This window comes from Trichechus manatus, unplaced genomic scaffold (assembly GCF_000243295.1).
Source record: "Trichechus manatus latirostris isolate Lorelei unplaced genomic scaffold, TriManLat1.0 scaffold00101, whole genome shotgun sequence".
Taxonomy (NCBI): Eukaryota; Metazoa; Chordata; class Mammalia; order Sirenia; family Trichechidae; genus Trichechus; species Trichechus manatus.
The window spans coordinates 9,773,657-9,794,836 of NW_004444037.1; the positions used below are offsets into that span (position 1 = coordinate 9,773,657).

At 36.2% G+C, this 21,180-nt stretch overlaps 1 protein-coding gene across 3 annotated transcripts in view; it reads right to left on the reverse strand.

Annotated features, from left to right (window-relative positions):
• The window catches only part of SLAIN2 (SLAIN motif family member 2), a 113,807-nt gene that overhangs the window by 24,457 nt on the left and 68,170 nt on the right, over positions 1-21,180 (reverse strand). For 2 of the 3 annotated variants that reach the window (XM_023737377.1, XM_023737379.1), the window contains exon 7: positions 19,847-19,924. The exons of the other annotated variant lie outside the window; for it this stretch is intronic. In XM_023737377.1, the coding sequence (XP_023593145.1) occupies positions 19,847-19,924 (78 nt within the window). The remainder of the gene's footprint in view (positions 1-19,846; positions 19,925-21,180) is intronic. 3 annotated transcript variants of the gene reach the window in all.

Genomic DNA, 21,180 nt, shown 5'->3' on the forward strand with positions numbered 1-21,180 from the left:
TTAGTATCGCCTTGCCTTCCTCTCCATTAGAAGGTTCTATACCTATACCGTTTATTCCCTCTTTTATTGTTATGATGTTGTTGTCTAACTTCTCTGATTCCCTGTTGTATTTCTTTTGGTTTTGGATAGTCCTTGAGAGTTCATTTCCCAGATTGGTATCTGGCTGGTACAATCCTGCATCCTGGATTCAGCCTGTGAGCTGAAGTTATTTGTTGTCAGATCGAAGGACTCCTGTAATAATTCTTGTAAGTTTGGTTTGGTTTTTTCATATTCCCTTAATTTCTGTTTTTCTGGAAATGTCCTAATTTCACCATCATATCTGAACTAGAGTTTCGCAAGATATATTATTCTTGGCTGGCAATTTTTTCTTTCAGGGTTTTATATATGTCATCCCATTGCCTTCTTGCCTGCATGGTTTCTGCCGAATAATCTGAACTCAGTCTTATTGTTTCTCCTCTGTATGTGACTTCTTGTTTTTCAAGAGCTGCTCTCAGGATTCTTTGTTTGTCTTTGGTTTTGGCGAGTGTGATTATGATATGCCTTGGTGATTTTCTTTTGGCGCCTATCCTATATGGGGTTCATTGAGCTTCTTGGATGGCCAGCTTTTCATCTTTCATGATACTGGGGACATTTTTTGTCAGCAGTTCTTCAATGATCCTCTGTTTTCTGTTTTCTCCCCATTCTGGAACTCTGATCACTCGAAAATTTTTGCTTTTGATTGTATCCCACGTAATTCTCAGGGTCTCTTCATTTTTCTTTGTTCTTTTTCTGAGTTTTCCTCAAACAGAGTTGTATCCGAGTGTTTGTCTTCAATTTCACTGATCCTGTCTTCCACCGTTTCAAATCTGCTCCTAAGCCCTTCTATGACACTGTCCATTTCTGAAATCTTGTTGTTTACTTTTGGATTTCTAATTGTTGTTTTTGTATAATTTCTAGTTGTGAATTTATTTTGGCATTTTTTTCTGCATTATTTTCCTAAATTCTTCCACTTTTTTGTCTTTTTCCCCCCATGAATTTGTCTTTATTTTCCATGAATTTGTCTATTTTTTCCTCATTTTTGTCGTTTTGCTTCAACTCTTGGATAATTCTGAGTATTCGAGATTTGAATTCCTTATCAGGTAGTTCTAGTGCCTTTTCTTCTACTGCAAAGTCATCTGGTGTTTTATTTTGGACACTTACTGGAACCATCCTGTCCTATTTTTGTAAATGTTTTGATATTGTCTGCTATCTTCGGGGCATTCAGTAGTTATTTGTCTCACTTATTGATTGTAGATCTGTTTGTTTTGTCCTTTTTTTTATTTGACTATGTCTGAGCAGGCAGGCTGTGTATTCTTTGTTGTTTGCTCGTCTGTGGACACGATACTTTTCGCCTCCTTCTCCAACTGGCAGGGTCAGTCGCTCAGATATGGGACAGCAGGGCAGGTCTAGCCTGGAGTTGCTGGCATGGGTTGTTTGTGGCACTTACTACAGCCACGAGAGTGGGCCGGTAATCAGTGAAGAGCAGGTTCCGGTAGGCCCTGCCTGTGCTGCTTAGTGGTGTGATGTTAAGCGCATGGTGCAGGTAGTCAGGGTGGAGTGGGGAGACTGTGATGTGTGGAGCTAAGATGGGTATGGGAGAGAGGAGAGAGGAACAGGAGCCAAAAACATACAAACAAAAAAGAGTGCTAGGGGAGCTTGCTGTTGGAGTGGACAGATGACAGACTATGAAATGGAGAAAAACAAAAAGGGGAAGAAGAAGAAAAAAGATAAAATAAAAGAATGAATAAATAAAAATTAGAAAGAAAAAAGACAATCAAAGCTCCCAGGGATCCCACTGGTGCAGCTACGAGTTCTGGGGAAGTTGTTTCCAGGTGCTGAAGTACAGCCTGGCAAGAAGGCGTAGAGGTGTTACTCAGCGCCAGGTATTCAGGGGAAGGAAGGTATAGAGAGACAAGAAACTGAGTAATGAAAAAAGACAAAAAGGGAAAAAGAGGGAAAAGAAAACAAAACAAATTAAAAAAAGAACAAGAAAAACTCCCCCCAAAAAAGAAAAAAAAAAAACATGAAAAAAAGAAATGCGCTCAGGGATCCCTCTGTGCGTCTGCACAAGCTGAGGGGTTAGGTCCCAAGTTGCACAGCACTGGGTGGCTAGAACGGGCTCCCAATTCGAGAAAAGAAAAAGAAAACAAACAATTCAAAGCAAACTAACAAAAAAAAGCCCGCGATCCCACCAGCGTGGCAACATAGACTGGGAAGTAGTTTCACATTTAAGCAGAGTTTCACAGCCTTTTACGAAGAAGCAAAGATGGCACACAGAGCCAGGTATTTGAGCGAAAGGAAGCGGAGGTGGTGAGAGGTAAGGAAGAAATCAAAAGAAGCAGAAAAAACCAACACCAGCAACCAGCAAATGGCACTCAGGGAGTCAGCCAGTGCGGACGGGTGGAATCCAAGTAGCCGGTCCTTCCCGGCTGAAAGACCACGGCCACGGGAAGCAGAGGAGGCCGAGTGGGGGTGCAGAAGGGTGGGGGGTGGGACAGCGTACATCACTGGTTACTGGTTATTCTGTCTCCTGCTGGAAGCTCCATGAAGCTGCTTTCTCATACCCCCTGTTCGCTGGTCTTTGATAGAAGTCCAAGATGGCGGATCTGTGCTGCATTAGCTGATAGGGGACCTCTGCACGTATGTCTCCTCGCTCTCTTTTCTCTGTCAGTCTCTTATTCCATTTGGTGCTTGGCTGAGTTCTTTATCTCTTCATTTGATGTTTAGGGTTTCAGGATTGCTGTTTTCTCTGTTTGGCTTAGTTTTTCGGATCTTTGCCTACAGTACCATGTTGTTGGAAGTCTCCTAACTATAACTTTCTTAACCTCAGTTTCTTAATCTATAAAAAGAAGATTAATCTACCCAACAAATCTCATAGGTTAGCTGTGAAGATTAAATGAGCAATATGTATATAAATTATTGGTAAAATGTAAAATGTGAACAAATTGTAAGGGATATCATATCCATGCCTTCCCTATCTAAGGAATATGGCTCCTTTCAGCATACTTCAGCTGAATTCTCTGGAAAAATATTCAACAACTGCACTCAGGACAGTTTCCCAGGCTGCTCTTAAAATTAACTCATATATAGGTATTAAGGAAGTTAGGCTTTATTGCCTAAATTAATTATGATAAAAGGTCATATTTTCTTTTTGGATTCTGAAAATTATACTTGAATCAAACCATAAAATGAAGGAGTATTATCTGCTCTGAGCAAGAATTAGAACTCTATTTATAAAACTGACATATGACTAAGAATGCTAACCTTGGAGTCTAAGTCATCTGCAAAAGGTAATGATGAGTGATAGGAGGTTTCATATCTTTAAAAAATTCATGATAGTCTTTTAATAAGCATTTAATAAAAATGCTTATTCTCCAAGTTTGTTTTCTTGGATAAATTGAGTAAATTATACACTGTTTTTAGCTTGATAAATATTCACTGAATATGAAATGTTTTATGTCTTACATGTATCTAGTAATGTAAAAGTTAATAACCTAAATAGTTGACTTCACAGTGCTATGTCCTCCAACCTATAAATTCCATCAACTGTATAATTAAAAATATAAATGCCCAACGAATTCATAGTTCAGCAATAAAATATGCACATTGCCAAACACTGGCCACCATGACCAATGGGGGGAAAACATTAAAATAATAAGCTATCTAATTATTTACCAAAGGAAAAATAAGGACAAAAATACTTCCTTGTCAACTATCCCTTACTATATTAAGTTATGTCATCCCAATTATTCAATGATCTATGCAGCATCAATGATAATAACAGGTTATTGACATAATGACTTAAAAATAAGTTCTGGTTACTAAAGATGACAGATGAATTAAATATGCTTTTCTCATTACAGAATTAAAGAATCCTTGCCAAAAGGATTACTAGTGACTACTTCAATCTTCTCATTGTAGAGATAAAGAAAATACCACTACCACAGACACTACTTGAGCAAATAAACAAGAAAGTCAGGACTTGAATCCAGCTCTCCTGATTCCTAGATTAGTACTTTTTACTAGGAACCAAAAAAGGGACACCTCTTGGGATAGTAACCAAAATGCTACTTTGGACATTTTAATTTTCAACTAGACTCAGAATGGATCAAGAGGCAGTCGTTTGAAAAGAGCAAGGGGATACTGCATGGTTTAAAATTGGAAAAGCTGTTTGGCAGGGATGTATTCTTTCACCTTACTCATTCAATCTATATTCTGAACAAATAATCAGAGAAACTGGGCTAAATGAAGAAGACTGCAGCATCAGATTGGAAGAAGGACTCATTAACAACCTGAGATAGGCAGATGACACAACCTTTCTTGCTGAAAGTGAAGACAACTTGAAGCACTTACTAATGAAGGTAAAAGACCACAGCCTTCAGTATGGATTATACCTGAACATAAAGAAAATGAAAATCCTTATGACTGGACCAATAAACAACATCATGATAAATGGCAAAGAAATTGAAGTTGTCAAGGATTTCATTCTACTTCGATCAACAATCAATACTCATGGAAGCAGCAGCAAAAAATCAAATGATATATTGCATCGGGCAAATATGCTGCAAAAGACCTCTTCTGAAGTGTTAAAAAGCAAGGATGTCACTTTGATAACTAAGCTATGCCTGACCCAAGCCATAGTATTTTCAATTGCCTTCTAAGAATGCGAAAGCTGGACAGTGAAAAAGGAAGACCTAACAAGAACTGATACAACTGAATTGTGTTGATGAAGAATATCTAACATAACATGAACTGTTAGAAGAACAAACAAATCTGTCTTGGAGGACGTACAGCCAGAATGCTCCTCAGAAGTGAGGATGGCAAGACTTTGTCTCGCTTACTTTGGACAAGTCATCAGGAGGGACCAATCACTGGAGAAGGACATCATGCGTGGTAAAGTAGAGGGTCAGGGAAAAAGAGGAAGACCCTCAACAAGATGGATTAACACACTGCTTGCAACAATGGGCTCAAACATAACGATCGTGAGGATGGTGCAGGACCGGGTGTTGTTTCGTTCTATTATATATAAAGTTCCTAAGAGGTGGAGCCAACTTGAAGGCACCTAACAACAAGATTTGGAAAGTTTGTGGGGCTATTATCCAAGGCAGGTTTCAAGAGATGTGACTCCAAAGCATATTAAATTTGTAATTGCTGACAAGTAATCATAAAGAAAAAATATTAAAGGCATAGAAATGTTTGGTTTCTTCTTCCATTAGTGTACAAGACTCACCATTATTTTTTTATAAGACTACAGTGTTATCATGAAAAGATTTATTAAAAATAAGAAACAGAAAGAATAAAAACTGGGAATGGGGCTTCACTAGTTTTTCTTCTATATATACAAAAAGATTGGTAGATATGAATAAATAAGCTACCAGTAAATATTTGCAGCTTCATCTTCCACTTCATTCTAAAAACAGTAAAGAACTTTAAAACAGACCCTCTTCAAGATGATTATCCTAATCTTAATAAAGAGTTTTAAAAGGTTAAATTGGTAATTTTTTTAACTAAATAATTTCATTCGACTGGAAATCTTACCACTCATAGAGTGCCAAAGGAAGCCAAGACAAAAAACATTAGCATAAAAACATATATAGAATATATGTACACAGCTGCACATGTATACCTATCAGGTATCTTATTACATTTTAATTTAATAAATTATTAACATATGTAACTATCCTTATAGTATCTAGCGATGAAAAGGAAAAAAAAAATGCCAATATCAAGATTAAGAAACAGATTTATGGGGATTCTTAAAAGTTGGAAACAGCACTGGTACAGTTTATGAATTTCCACAAATCCCTCCTTAAACACACACACAACAACTAGAAAAGCCAAAGCAAATCCCATGGACAACAGCTACAAGAAAACCAGGTGACAGGGCATCCCCGTGAACCACAAAGTATGAACAAACACCAAAATGTAAGGAAACTACTAGTAAGCACAAGACCATATGGATAAAAGCATTTGTACAAAAGGAAGCAGAGGAGCATCTCACCATCCTGAGAATTCCAAAATAAACAGCAAGTATTTATACAAAACCCAATATTGAACAGCAGCTGAAACCAGGAAGGGTTGGCACACTCCAATACAGTGGATGAGTATAAGAGATCTATGGTAAGGTATAGGAGCAATTTGAGCCCTATGAACTCAAAACTAACCAGTCAAACCTCCCTTTCAGGTAAATATTTCATGCTAAATAAAAAACTCGGAAGAGTATCCAGATAGATCAGGTCAGGGACAATGGAGATAAAGGAAAATGAAGTCAGAATAAAAGGGGGAGGATTCAACAAATGCTGGTGGGATAACTGGATATCCATATACAAACGAATTAAGGTGAACCCATGCCCCACACCATAAACAAAAATTAACTCAAAATATATCACAGACCTAAATGTAAGATAAATTGGAATTCAACAAAATTAAGGCATTTAATTCTTAACAATACACAAACACAAATATACACATGTACTTCCTAGCTCTATTAAGTGGAAAGGCCCAGAAACAATGATCAATCCAACCCAGAGATGTGTGCCATCAAGTTGATTCCAACTCACAGCGACCTTATAGGACACAGTAGAACTGACCCATTAGCAATGAGCATATAGCTAAATACCCAGATTTTAATCCTGAAATGTTATTTAATACCAAAAGATACCAGTACTTTTTAAGAGAAAAATCTGATCCCAGGTCTGTGGCAGGAAATGTATAAGACAAGCCCATCTTGTCATACCAGTTAGCAAGAAGTTACCAAAGACTACTAAGGTTGTGTCAAAAGGAATTGGAAAACTAACCTGAAGAGGTTTCCATCAAAGTTGGGAAAATACGCAGAATAGATCAAAACACATCAAATATGCTGAAATCTAGAAGTTCATAATGATACATTTAAAAAATATAATTAGTCACCTTTGGAGAGGGCTAGGTTGCCAATTTTTTATTCTGAAAATTGGCAAATAAAGGGAAATAACCAGCATTTATTCTGAATTACCTAAAGAAACTGTCCTACTGAGCAATGAACTAATAAATAAGGAAAAGTCTCTTTATATAAATATTTTGACAGATAAATAAGCAAGCCAGAATTGGAATATCCCAATTCCACAAAACTTAATGAATTAAGGATCCAGACATTAACGATAAATGGCTGTTAACATCACAAAAAAAGAGGCAACTCCATTTTATACACCTTTTGATGAAGAAGCACCAATACCTATAAAGTAATCATGTCAAAAATAACAAAACCAAATCTAATGAAGACTCTAGATCAACTACCAATTTCTAGGAAATACAGAGGACAAAGGAATCTGCTTTTTAACACCAGGGGAAAGTAATCAGCAAAATCCAGACTGTGAGAACCTCTGCAGGACAAATGATCTGGTGGTTTCATCAAACAAACAGCCAGAAGGCGAAAGATGGAGGAAAAGTATACATTAAGAGAAACTTTAAAAGACATATTAAAAAGGCAAAACTATAATTCATTACTAGGCGATAAAACTAAAAAGAAAAGTAAGGAGGTAACTGCTATAAATGTTCTAAAGAGTGGTTACTGTTGGGGAATGGGTGCAAAAGATGTTGGGGAAGGGGTGCAAGAGAGAGTTGTGTCTGAGGTAGCAAGGGTCTATCTCTTAAAATAGATGGTGGTTCATAAAGCTATGTATTATGTGGCTCTCTCAATTTGTGTTACATTTAAAATAAAGTTAAAAAATCAGACTTATAAAATTAAAAACTGTAAATTTAACAATCCTTATATTCTTAGATAAATACATTAGAGTCTCTGAAAGAAGAGTCGAAAAGGTCTATGACCTCTAGGTATGGAGAGAAATATGGCAGCAAAGTTAATGTGTAAGTTGAGGGAAAACTTATAACTGCAAAGATCTGAAGAGATGCACTAAAGCTGTAGTGTTAATACTATAATAGAATGTTTCCTGTAATGATATGAACATTTTGACTTGGAGTCCAGGGAGTAATAAAAATATAATGAGGTTACTTCGACTTAGGTTGTTTAACACTAACATTCTAAAAGGCAGCTGGTATTTAAACAGAAAAACAAAGGCACAAATTTCATAAAGGAGGAAATTTTGATCTATGACTTTCTCAATAAAGGAAATTGACAGATATAATGATTCAGCTAAAGAGGGAAAAAGAGACTTGATAAATAATGAAAAGCCTTACAAAGTTTAAAAGTAAATAAAACCTGATGTGGAACCTGTACATAGACCACGAAGCAGTTGCCAGAACAAAACAAGTGGACACAGTGTGGTTTAAAATTTGGTAAGGTATGCATCAGGGTTGTATCCTTTCACCACACTTATTCAATCTATGTGCTGAGCAAATAATCTGAAAAGCTGGACTAGAGGAATGCGGCATCAGGATTAGAGAAAGACTCATTAAAAACCTGTGATATGCAGATAACACAACCTTGCTTGCTGAAAGTGAAGAGGATTTGAAGCACTTACTGATGAAGATCAAGGACCACAGCCTTCAGTATGGATTACACCTCAACATAAAGAAAACAAAAATCCTTACAACTGGACCAATAAACAACATCATGATAAACGGAGAAAGGATTGAAGTTGTCAAGGATTTCATTTTACTTAGATTCATAATCAATGCCCACAGAAGCAGCAGTCAAGAAATCAAACAGCATACTGCACTGGGCAAATGTGCTGCAAAAGACATCTTTAAAGTGTTAAAAAGCAAAGATGTCACCTTGAGGATTAAGGTGGACCCAAGACAAGCCACAGTATTTCCAATCATCTCATATCCTGGACAATAAATAAGGAAGATCGAAGAAGAACTGATGCCTCTGAAATATGGTGCTGGCGAAGAATATTGAATACACCATGCACTGCCAAAAGAACAAATAAATCTGTCTTGGAAGAAATACAGCCAGAATGCTCCTTAGGAGCAAGGATGGCGAGATTTCATCTTATGTACTTTGGACATGTTATCAGGAGGAGGACCAGTCCCTGGGGAAGGATATAATGCTTCGTAAAGTAGAGGGTCAGCAAAAAAGAGGATGACCCCCTTGAGGATGAGATGGATTGACACAGTGGGTGCAATGGGCTCACACACAGCAATGATTGTGAGGATGGCACAGGACTGGGAAATGTTGTACACAGGGTCACTATGAGTCAGAACCAACTTGACAGCACCTAACAACAAAAACAATGTTCAATTATCGTTCCAAAAAATAGCATGAAATGCTGTATCAGGAATTTGTGTGTTTGGAGGGACCCCAAAAGCAGCCCCCATGCTCTCTCTTCTCTCAATTTTACATAACAAAATAATGCTCAGTTCTAACACATTTTAATATTCTAACATCCACGCTTCAACGAAAAACCAAAAGGGATAGAAAGTAACTGAAAACGATGGCCCATTCAAAAGAACAAGATGAAGGGAAAGAAATTTTCTCTATGGAAGCCTGGATAATGGACAGATTAGAAGACTTTAAAACTACAGTATTAAATATGGTCAAAGAACTAAAGGAAAATACAAAGAACTAAGGGAAATCAGGAAAACAGTACATGAACAAACCAAGAATATTAATAAAGAAATACACACTATATAAAGGACCCAAACAGAAATACTGGAGCTGAAAAATACTGTAACAAATTCTCTGGAAGAGTTCAACAGCAGATTTGAGATGGCACAAGAATCAGTGAATTTGGGGGCTTGCGTATTACTGTGATGCTAGAAGCTATGCCACCTGTATTCAAGTACCAGCAGGGTCACCAATGGTGAACAGGTTTCAGCTGAGCTGACAGACCAGGAAGAAGGACCTAGCAGTCTACTTCTGAGGAGAATTAGCCAGTGAAAACCTTATGAACTGCAGCAGAACACTGTCTGATATAGTGCCGGAAGATGAGACCCTCAGGTTGGAAGGCACTCAAAATATGACTCGGAAAGAGCTGCCTCCTCAAAGTAGAGTCAACCTTAATGACGTGGATGGAGTCAAGCTTTCGGGTCCTTCATTTGCTGATGATATATGACCCAAAGTGAAAAGAAACAGCTGCAAACATCCATTAATACTTGGAATGTGAAATATACAAAGTATGAATCTAGAAAAACTGGAAGTCATCGAAAATGAAAAGGAATGCATAAACATTGATATCCTAGGCATCAGTGAGCTGAAATGGACTGGTATTGGCCATTTGAATCAGACAATCATATGGTCTACTATGCTGGGAATGACAACTTGAAGAGAAATAGTGTTGCATTCATTGTGAAAAAGAACACTCCAAGATCTATCCTGAAGTACAATGCTATCAGTGATAGGATAATAACCATACACCTACAAGGAAGACCAGTTAATGCTACTATTATTCAAATTTATGCACCAATCGCTAAGGCCAAAGATGAAGAAATTGAAGATTTTTTACCAACTTCTGCTGTCTGAAATTGATTGAACATGCGGTCAGGATGCATTGACAATTACCAGTGATTGGAATGCGAAAGTTGGAAACAAAGAAGAATCAGTAGTTGGAAAACACAGCCTTGGTGATAGAATTTTGCAAGACCAACGACTTCTTCATTGCAAATATCTTTTATCACCAACAAAAACGGCAACTATACATGTGGACCTCGCCAGATGGAATACACAGGAATCAAATCGACTACATCTGTGGAAAGAGATAATGGAAAAGCTCAACATCATCAGTCAGAATAAGACCGGGGCTAACTGCAGCACAGACCATCAATTGCTCATACTCAAGTTCAAGTTGAAGCTGAAGAAAATTAGAACAAGTCCACGAGAGCCAAAGTATATCCCACCTGAATTTAGAGACCATCTCAAGAATAGATTTGATACACTGAACACTAATGACCGAAGACAAGTTGTGGAATGACATCAAGGACATCATACATGAAGAAAGCAAGAGGTCATTAAAAAGACAGGAAAGAAAGAAAAGACCAAAATGGATGTCAGAAGAGACTCTGAAACTTGCTCTTGAACATCGAGTAGCTAAAGTGAAAGGAAGAAATGATGAAGTAAAAGAGCTGAACAGAAGATTTCAAAGGGCAGCTCGATAAGACAAAGTAAAGTATTATAATGACATGTGCAAAGAGCTAGAGATAGAAAAACAAAAGGGAAGATATGTTCAGCATTTCTCAAGCTGAAAGAACTGAAGAAAAAATTCAAGCCTGGAGTTGCAATAGTGAAGGATTCTATGGGAAAAATATTAAATGACGCAGGAAGCATCAAAAGAAGATAGAAGAAATACACAGAGTCACTATACCAAAAACAACTGGTCGACGTTCAATCATTTCAGCAGGTAGCATATGATCAGGAACTGAAGGTACTGAAGGAAGAAGTCCAAGTGGCACTGAAGGCATTTACGAAAAACAAGTTCTCCAGGAAATGACAGAAACCAATTGAAGATGTTTCAACAAATGCATGCAGCACTGGAAGTGCTCAGTTGTCTATGCCAAGAAATTTGGAAGACAGCTACCTGTCGACTGGAAGAGATCCATATTTATGCCTATTCCCGAGAAAGGTGATCCAACTGAATGTGGAAATTATCGAACAATATCATTAATATCACTCCCAAGTAAAATTTTGCTGAAGATCATTCAAAAGCGGCTGCAGCAGTATATCAACCGGGAACTGCCAGAAATTCAGGCCAGATTCAGAAGACGTGGAACAAGGGATATCATTGCTGATGTCAGATGGATCCTGGCTGAAAGCAGAGAATACCAGAAAGATGTTTTCGTATGTTTTATTGACTATGCAAAGGCATTCAACTGTCTGGATCGTAACAAATTATGGATAACATTTCGAAGAATGCAAATTCCAGAACACTTAAATTGTGCTCATGAGGAACCTGTACATAGATCAAGAGGAAGTCGTTTGAACAGAACAAGGGGATACTGTGTGGTTTAAAGTCAGGAAAGGTGTGCATCAGGATTGTATCCTTTCACCATACCTATTCAATCTGTATGCCGAGCAAATAATCCTAGAAGCTGGACTATATGAAGAAGAATGGGGCATGAGGATTGGAAGAAGACTCATTAACAACCTGTGTTTTGCAGATGAGATGACACAACCTTGCTTGCTGAAAGTAAGGGACTTGAAGCATTTACTGATGAAGATCAAAGACTACAGCCTTCAGTATGGATTACACCTCAACATAACGAAAACAAAAATCCTCACAACTGGACCAATAAGCAACATCATGGATGAATGGAGAAAAGACTGAAGTTGTTGAGGATTTCATTTTACTTGGATCCACAATTAACACCCATGGAAGTGGCAGTCAAGAAATCAAACAATGCATTGCACTGGGCAAACATGCTTCAAGAGACCTCTTTCAAGGGTTAAAATGCAAAGACGTCACCTTAAAAACTAAGGTGCGCCTGACCCACGTACTGGTGTTTTCAGTCGCCTCATATGCATGCAAAAACTGGACAATGAATAAGGAAGACCAAAGAAGAATTGATGCTTTTGAATTGTGGTGTTGGCGAAGAATATTGAATATACCATGGACTGCCAAAAGAACGAATAAATCTCTCTTGTAAGAAGTACAACCAGAATGCTCCTTGGAAGCAAGGATGGTGAGATTACGTCTCACACACTTTGGACATGTTATCAGGAGGGATCAGTCCCTGGAGAAGGACATCATGCTTGGTAGAGGGCCAGCAAAAAAGAGGAAGACCTTCAACAAGATGGACTGACACAGTGGCTCCAACAATGGGCTCAAGCATAACAACAATTGTCAGGATTGTGCAGGGCCAGGCAGTGTTTCAATGTGCTGTACATAGGGTCACTATGAGTTGGAACTAACCTGATGGCACCTAACAACAACAACAAAGGGCAAAATGAAAAAAGGATAAAAAAACCTAAAGAGAAGAAAATGAAATAGAATGAATATTTAAAGAAGTAATGGCAGAAAATATTCCAAATTTGATGAAGGACATGGATCTACACAGACAAGAAGCTCAATGAAGTCCAAGTCCGATAAATCCAAAGAGATACACACCAAGATACATTATATTCAAACTCTTGAAAACCAAAAAATAAAGAGAAAATTCTTAAAGCAGTAAGAGAGAAACAAATGTCACAAAACAAAGGATCCTCAATAAGATTAAATGCCATTTTCCCTCAGAAACTTTGGAGACCAGCTGGCAGTGGAATGACATATTTAAAGTGTTGAAAGAAAAGAACTGTCAACCAAGAATTCTATAGCTGGCAAAACTGCCTCTCAAGAATGAGGGCAAAATTAAGACATTCGTAGATAAACAAAAGTTGAGACAGTTCGTGACGTTTAGACCTACACTATAAGAATTGCTAAAGGGAGTTCTTCAGATAAACTGAAAGGGCACTAGACAATAACTTAAAAATTTATGTAGAAAAGAAAGACCTTCAATAAAGGCAATCTTATGGGCAAACACAAGGGCCAGTTTTATGGTAATTTTGGTTTGTAACTTTAGTAGTTATGTCCTACATGATTCCAAATGACAAATACTTGAAATATAATTATATATTCATGTTATTGGGCACGTAGTATATAAATAATTTATAATAACTATATGAAAGGGGAGGGGTAGTATAGAATGTTACTGAAGTTAAGGTGGTATCAGTTTAAACTAGGTTGTTATAAATTTAAGACATTAAATGTAATTCTCATGGTAAACACAAAGAAAATAAAAAATATACACAAAAGGAAAGAGAAGGGAATCAAAGTGCTTCATTTAAAAATAAATAAACTAAACATAAATGATGGCAGTATTGCATAAAATGAGGGACACAAAGGAGGTATAAACCTGTTGCTGTTGAGTTGATTCCAACTCATAGCAACCCTAAAGTTTTCTGCCAAATTTGGGTCAGTATGAGAAAAATCAATAATCAAAAATTCCCAAAAGGTATAAGACACACAAAAAACAAACAGCAAAATAGCAGAAGTCCTTCCTAGTCAATAATTACTTTAAATATAAATGGATTAAACTCTCAAACCAAAAGTCAGAGAGTGGTAGAATGGACACAAAATATCATGATCCATCTATATGCTATCTACAAGAGAAACATCTTAGACCCAAAAACACAAATAAGTTGAAAGTGAAAGGATAGGAAAAAAATATACTAAGTAAAAATTAACCAAAAGAGAGGTGGGGTGGCTACATTGATATCAGACAAAATAGACTAAGTCAAAATCTCTTACAAGGGACAACCCACTGCCTTCGAGTTGATTCTGACACATAGAGACCCTACAGGACAGAGCAGAAATGCCCCACAGGGTTTTCAAGGAGAGCTGGTGGATTTGAACTGCTCACCTTTGGTTAGCAGCCAAGCTCTTAACCACTGCGCCATAAAGGACAAAGAAGGGCATTATATAATGATAAAAGGTTCAGTTCATCAGAAAGATATAAATACATATACACCTAACATCAGCGCCCCGGAATACATGAACTAAACACTGTCAGAACCGAAGGGATTAATAGACAGTTCTATAATAATAGTTGCAGACTTCAATACACCACTTTTAATAATAGATACAACATCTTGAAAGAAGTAAGGAAAAAGAAGACGTAAAGAATGCTATAAACCAACTAGACCTAACAGAGATATACAGAATACTCCACCCAACAACAGCACAAAACACATTCTTCTACAGTGCAAATGGATCATTCTCCAGGACAGATGACATGATAGGTCACAAAACAAGTCTAAATCTAAAAAGATGAAAATCATACAAAGTATATTCTCTCACAACAATGGAATAAAACTAGAAATTAATAACAAAAGGAAAACTGGAAATTCATAAACATATGGAAATTAAACAACACACTATTGAACAGCCAATGGGTCAAGGAAGAAATCAAAAGATAAATCAGAAAATACTTAAGAGTCAAATGAATATGAAACCACAACATAGCAAAACATGAGATGCAGCAAAGGCAATAATCAGAGGGAAATTCATAGCAGTAAACAGCTACATTAAAAAAGAAAGATCTGAAATCAGTGACAGAACTTTATAACTTTAGGAACTAGAAAAAGAAGAGCAAACTAAGCCCGAAGCTACCAGAAGAAAGGAAATAACAAGGATCAGAGCAGAAATAATGACACAGAGAATAGAAAAACAATAGAGAGAAGTAACAAAACCAGAAGTTGGTTTTTTCGAAAAGATCAGTAAACTCAACAAACTTTTAGCTAAACTGACAAAGAAATGGAAAGAGAAGACACACACTTCTAAAATGAGAAACGGAAGTGAGGACATTACAACCGACCTTACAGTAATAAAGGATCATACCACTATAAATAATTATATGCCAACAAATTAGGTAACTGATGACATGAACAAATTCCTAGAAACACATAAACTACCTACACTGATTCAAGAAGAAATAGAAAATCTCAACAGATCCATAACAATTGAAGAGATTGAATCAGTAATCAAAAACTCCCAATAGAAAAAAAAAAATCCTGGACCAGATGGTTTCACTGGGGAATTCTACATTTACAGAGGAAGTGACAACAATCCTTCTGAAACTCTTCCAAAAAAAACAGAAGAACACTTCCTAACTCATCCTGTGAGGCTAGAATTATCCTGATACCAAAGCCAGACAAAGACACCACAAGAAAACGACAGACCAGTATACCTTATGGATACAGATGCAAAAATCTTCAACAAAATACTAGCAAACCAAATTCAAAAGCATATTGAATGGATTACGCACCATGATCAAGTGGGATTTATCCCAAGAATGCAAGGGTGGCTCAATCTTAGAAAATCAATATATCACATTAATAGAACAAAGGAAAAGAAGCACGTGATCATTTCAATTGACACAGAAAAGGCATTTGACAAAATCCAACACCTTTTCATGAAAAAATAAACAAAAATCCAAAAACACTTAATAAAACTAGGAATAGACAGGAAATTTCTCGATCTAATAAAGGGCATTGATGAAAAATTCATAGCTAACTCAACGGTGAAAAACAGAGCTTTCCCTTTAAGATCTGGAGTAAGGCAAGGACACTTGCTCTCACCATGACCATCCAATATTGTACTTGAAGCCCTAGCCAGAGTAACTGGGCCAGAAAAAGAAATAAATGGTATCCAACTCAGGAAGAAGAGGTAAAACTATCCCTTTTCACAGAAAACATGATCCTATATATTAAAAACCCCAAAGAATCCACAAGAAAGCCACTAGAGGTAACAAAGGAATTCTATAAAGCAGCAGAATACAAGGTCAACACAAAAATCAGTTGGGTTTCCGTACGTCCAAAACCAAACCCGTTGCTGTTGAGTCGATTTTGACTCATAGCAATCCTACAGGACAGAGTAGAACTGCCCCACAGGGTTTCCAAGGCTATAATCTTTACGGAAGCGGACTGCCAAATCTTTCTCCTTTCTATACATCAGCGGTGCGTAATCTGAATAGGAAATTAAGAAAACAATTCCATTTATAATAGCATCTAAAAGAATACCCAGGAATAAATTTAACCAGCAGGGTAAAAAGACTTGTACACTGAAAACTAAAACATTGCTGAAAAAATTAAAGACCTAAATAAATGTAAAGACATTCCTTGTTTATGGATGGAAGACTTAATATTGTTAAGATGTCAATACTACCCAAAGTGAGCTATAGATTCAACATAAAATGATCAAAATGTAAAGAGCCTTCTTTGCAGAAATGGAAAAGATAATTCTCAAATTTACGTGGAATTGCAAGGGGCCCTGAATAGCCGAAACAATCTTGAAAAAGAAGAAAAATGTAGGAGGACTCACACTTCCTGATTTCAAAACATATTTTAAAGCTACAGTAATCAAAAGAGTCTGGTACTGGTATAATTAAAGATATACAGACCAATGAAATAGAATTGAGAGTCCAGAAATAAACTCATACACCTATGGTCAATTAATTTTTGACAAGGATGCTAAGTGTATTCAATAGGGAAGAGAATAATCTCTTTAACAAATGGTGCCGGGACAACTGAATCTCCACGTGCAAAAGAATGAAGCTGGACCCATATGTCACCCATATATAAAAATTGACTCAAAATGGATCAATGACTTAAATGTAAAAATTAAAACCATAAAACTTTTGGAACAGAACATAGGGGTAGTTCTTCAGGGCCTAGTTTTCGAAAATGGATACTTAGATATGACATCAAAAGTATGAGCAACAAAAGAAAAAATAGATAAACTGAACGTCATCAAAATTAAAAACTTATGTGCATCAAAAGATTTTAATCAACAAAGAGACAACTTATAGAATGAGAGAAAATATTTGAGAACTATATATCTGATACAGGTTTAATATCCGAATGTTTAAGGAACTCCTATAATTCAACAACAAAAAGACAAACAATTCAACTAAAAAGCGGGCAAAGGACTTCAAAATAGACATTTCACTAAAGAACATATATACATATACAAATGGCCAATAAGCACAAGAAAAGATGCTCAACATCATTAGTCATTAGGGAAATGCAAATCAAAACCAAAATGAGATACAACTTCATTCCAACTAAGATGGCTATGATCAGAAAATGGAAAACAAGTGTTGACAAAGATGTAAAGAAACTGGAACTCTTATCCATTGCTGGTGGGAATGTAAAATGGTGCAGCTGCTATGGAAAACATTTTGGTGGTTCCTGAAAAAGTTAAAAATAAAATTACTATATGATCCAGCAACTCTGATCCTGGGTATTTACTCAAGACATGAAAGCAGGGACTCAAACAAAAAGGTGGAAACAAATGAAAAGATGGAAACAACCCAAGTGGCCAACAATAGATGAATAAACAAAATGTAGTATAACTATACAATGGAATATTATTTAGCCATAAGGAAAAATGAAGTTTTAGTACATGCTACAGATGTATCTTTAAAATACTATGCTTGCTGAGTGAAATAAGTCAGACACAAAAGGACAAACATTGTATGATTGCACTTACCAGACATATCTAGAAAAGACAAACGCATAGACATCGAAGTTTATTAGTGGCTACCAGGGGTGGTTGGGAGGAGGAAATGAGAGGTATTTCTTAAGGGCTACTGACCTTCTGTTAAGGGTGTGGAAGAATGGATTGTGGTGATGGTGCCACAACATAGAGAACATAATTAGTGTTACTGAATTGTACACATAAAAATAGCTGAAATGACAAATGTTTTACTATACATTTTATCAAAAAATTTTTTTAAAAATTAGACTAGAAAAATTAAACAAAATGAAACAACAAGAAAGCCAAACATACACACACACCTCTCCCTTTACTAAGTAAACTGGACAGTTAAAGGTGCCAGGAATTCTAGCACATAACTGTTTTTGCGGATGGGCAATTTTGTGGTTCTGGGTCATAAAAATAATACTTTCCTTATAGGCAAAAAAAAAAAAAAAAAAAACGGCCAGAATAAGTTATGGTCTTTTTAACCTAAACAGAGCAACATAAAATCTTTAAGAAAAAAAATTAAAATTATTTAAACCTATCTCATTCCAAAAAACATTATAAAGCAGTCTACAGAGGCATACAACAAATGAAATTTATATAAATTTAAAATCCGTTTTACTTCTATTATGGTATAACAATCTCTTGTACTGTTTTAAATGTCATAATCCTTTTAAGCTCATACGTTTTCACCTGCCTTCCTCCAGCCATGGAAGTACTCATGCATATCTAGAAGTCTCAAAAAAAGAAGCCTAAAGTTTCTAAATAATTCCTGTAAGAATCTCTTCTCATAATGACCCCTGATAACTCACCTCTTTCACCACAAAAAAAAAAACGGATCTATCCAGTCTATTATTTTTGAAGAGTGGCACCAAAGATATCTTTTCGACTCAACAGCAATGCTTTTTTTTTTTAATGGTCAACTTCTTACATTCAAATCAGAAACATCTACACATCCTATTTTCTATTTGACTATTCTGTTTCCTTCAGATTCTATTATTAAAACTATTTCCTTAAATTATAACAAATCCATTAAATGGTTGCTAAAATACATTCATGGGTTTGCTAAAATAATTACGGTACTTCTGTAATCATATTAACTAAGTCTTTTCCCAACAAATCAAAACTTAAAGTCCTCCTCCCACATCATTGCCTTTAGTGCTTTATCTTCCATTTATTACTGAGTTCTGAAGCTACTGGGAAACCTACATGTTATAGGGAAATATTTTTCCTCATTGCCTATATTTGTTCCGACTCATTTCCTTTAGGGCTTCTATTCAGTCTTATTACTTAATGCTGGCTTATCCAATCCCACTGTATTTCTCCCAATTCTGCTTCCAATCTCTTAGAACCAATATGGAATAACCTTGGTGCCCAACATTCATATATTTCTTCAAAACGCAGTTCTTCCAAAAGCTACCACTCCAAACATATCAAGCACCACAACAACTTATAATTTAACTCCAATCAACTTCCATTTAACTCCAATCAACTTCTAACGTAAAAGTGTTCCCATTCTATCCTACAGGTAAGTACACCCAAAAATCGAAGTCAAAGGATAAAACACTGTCATACAGAATGTCTGACATTTGGTTCATTTTGAAGCATTTATTAGTCCATCTAACATTAATTTACAACAATGACCTCTTTGGTCTTAGGTTGGTAAGAAAATGCTAAGTTCCCTAATATTAATGCTGTATATCTTTTAACTTCTTTTAGAATAGCAATCCAATACATACCTCTGTAGGAAAAATGTTTCTTCTGGATTTATCCAAACAGAATGAATCCACATTATTCAATTATTTTTTTAAAGAAGACTAAAATATGTCTTACAGACATCACTGAAGTTATAAGTTATCATCAGAAGTTATAAGATTTAACTAGATCATTTAACTAGATCATTTGCCGAAATGTTAAACTTAGTAAGAGGCTGTAGTTACCTCTTTTTGTAGATGAAGTTTGAAGCAACTGTTTGGCTTTGAGGGAAGTACGAGGCAAATTTTTCAGCCTTTGCGAAGCTGTTGAAAAATAAGGAACTGTAATATTTGCCTGGAAGGACAAGATAAAGGCTACAGCTTCTGTAAATTTGAATATTTGAATACAAACTTGAAACTTTATCAAGGAACTGAAACTGTAAGGTACAATTATTTTAGAATCCTAGAAGCAGAGGAATTTTAAAGTGATGCTTAGTGCATTAAATTGGAAAGGAAAAAGGATAGAAATCTTAATGCAAAATATATACTTTTAGAAATAGCATGTAAGATCAAAAATCTCCAATATGCAAATTGATCAAAATATCAAAGAGAAAACAAACCACCAGCAAACATGCTACAGAATGCAAAGAATACAAATACAAAGCTAATTAAGTAAAAGTGATGAACACAGGCACACAGTACAGAATAAAATAAATGCAGTACTTGTTCAATGCAAAAAAGCAGATTTTGGCAAAGCAGTTATTGTTAGATGAATTGCCCTAACATGATGCAGTAATCCCCATACTCAAAAAGGAGAAGAAAACTCAGAACTAGGGAGGTCCTCAAGGAATCACAATCTAGTAGCTTTAATACATCCAATATCATCTGGCTGTAGAATACACTGATTTATACCAGACTTTGGGTAGCACCATAACTAGGCTGTGCACATATGCACGTAGGTGGATGTGCACGCATGTACGTGTGTGTGCATATATGTGTGTTGGTGCAGGGTTGAGGGTTTTGGAGGAGTCAGGACATCTGCATTTTAAAATGACCAATGAAATGTTCTAAGCTTTCTTCAAAACCCTTCTATTAACAGCACTGAAACTCTGAAAACAGCCATGTAAGAAGTAGCCCAGGGCCCCCCAGAGTTATGGCTCCAATGGACTGATGAATACTATGCCTACCAGTGCAGTCACCCATTTAAGTAGCTGTAAAATGTCACTCACCAATTTAAAAGTCGGACTTCATATACCTCTAGGAATTATGTATTAAAAAAAAGAGATCCCACCCCCATAAATCTGGCCAGAGCATAAACAAGCATTGGGGTAATAAATAGATGCCTGGTTTATCATCAGAGAAATTTAAGGAAAAATTATCTCTTGCTCTATTGCTTAACTCTATCAAAGCTGAAAAACTGTTTGGTTTTTTCACTATATGTCTGCTAATAAATATTTTTTAAAAGCAGCAAATGTATTTGATTTCAAATTTTATAGCACTCCAAACCCTACTGTAGCTAAATGATGTTTTATTTCAAGTCAACTTAAATACTGCCAGGGAGACTAGCAAAAAATTCTCCA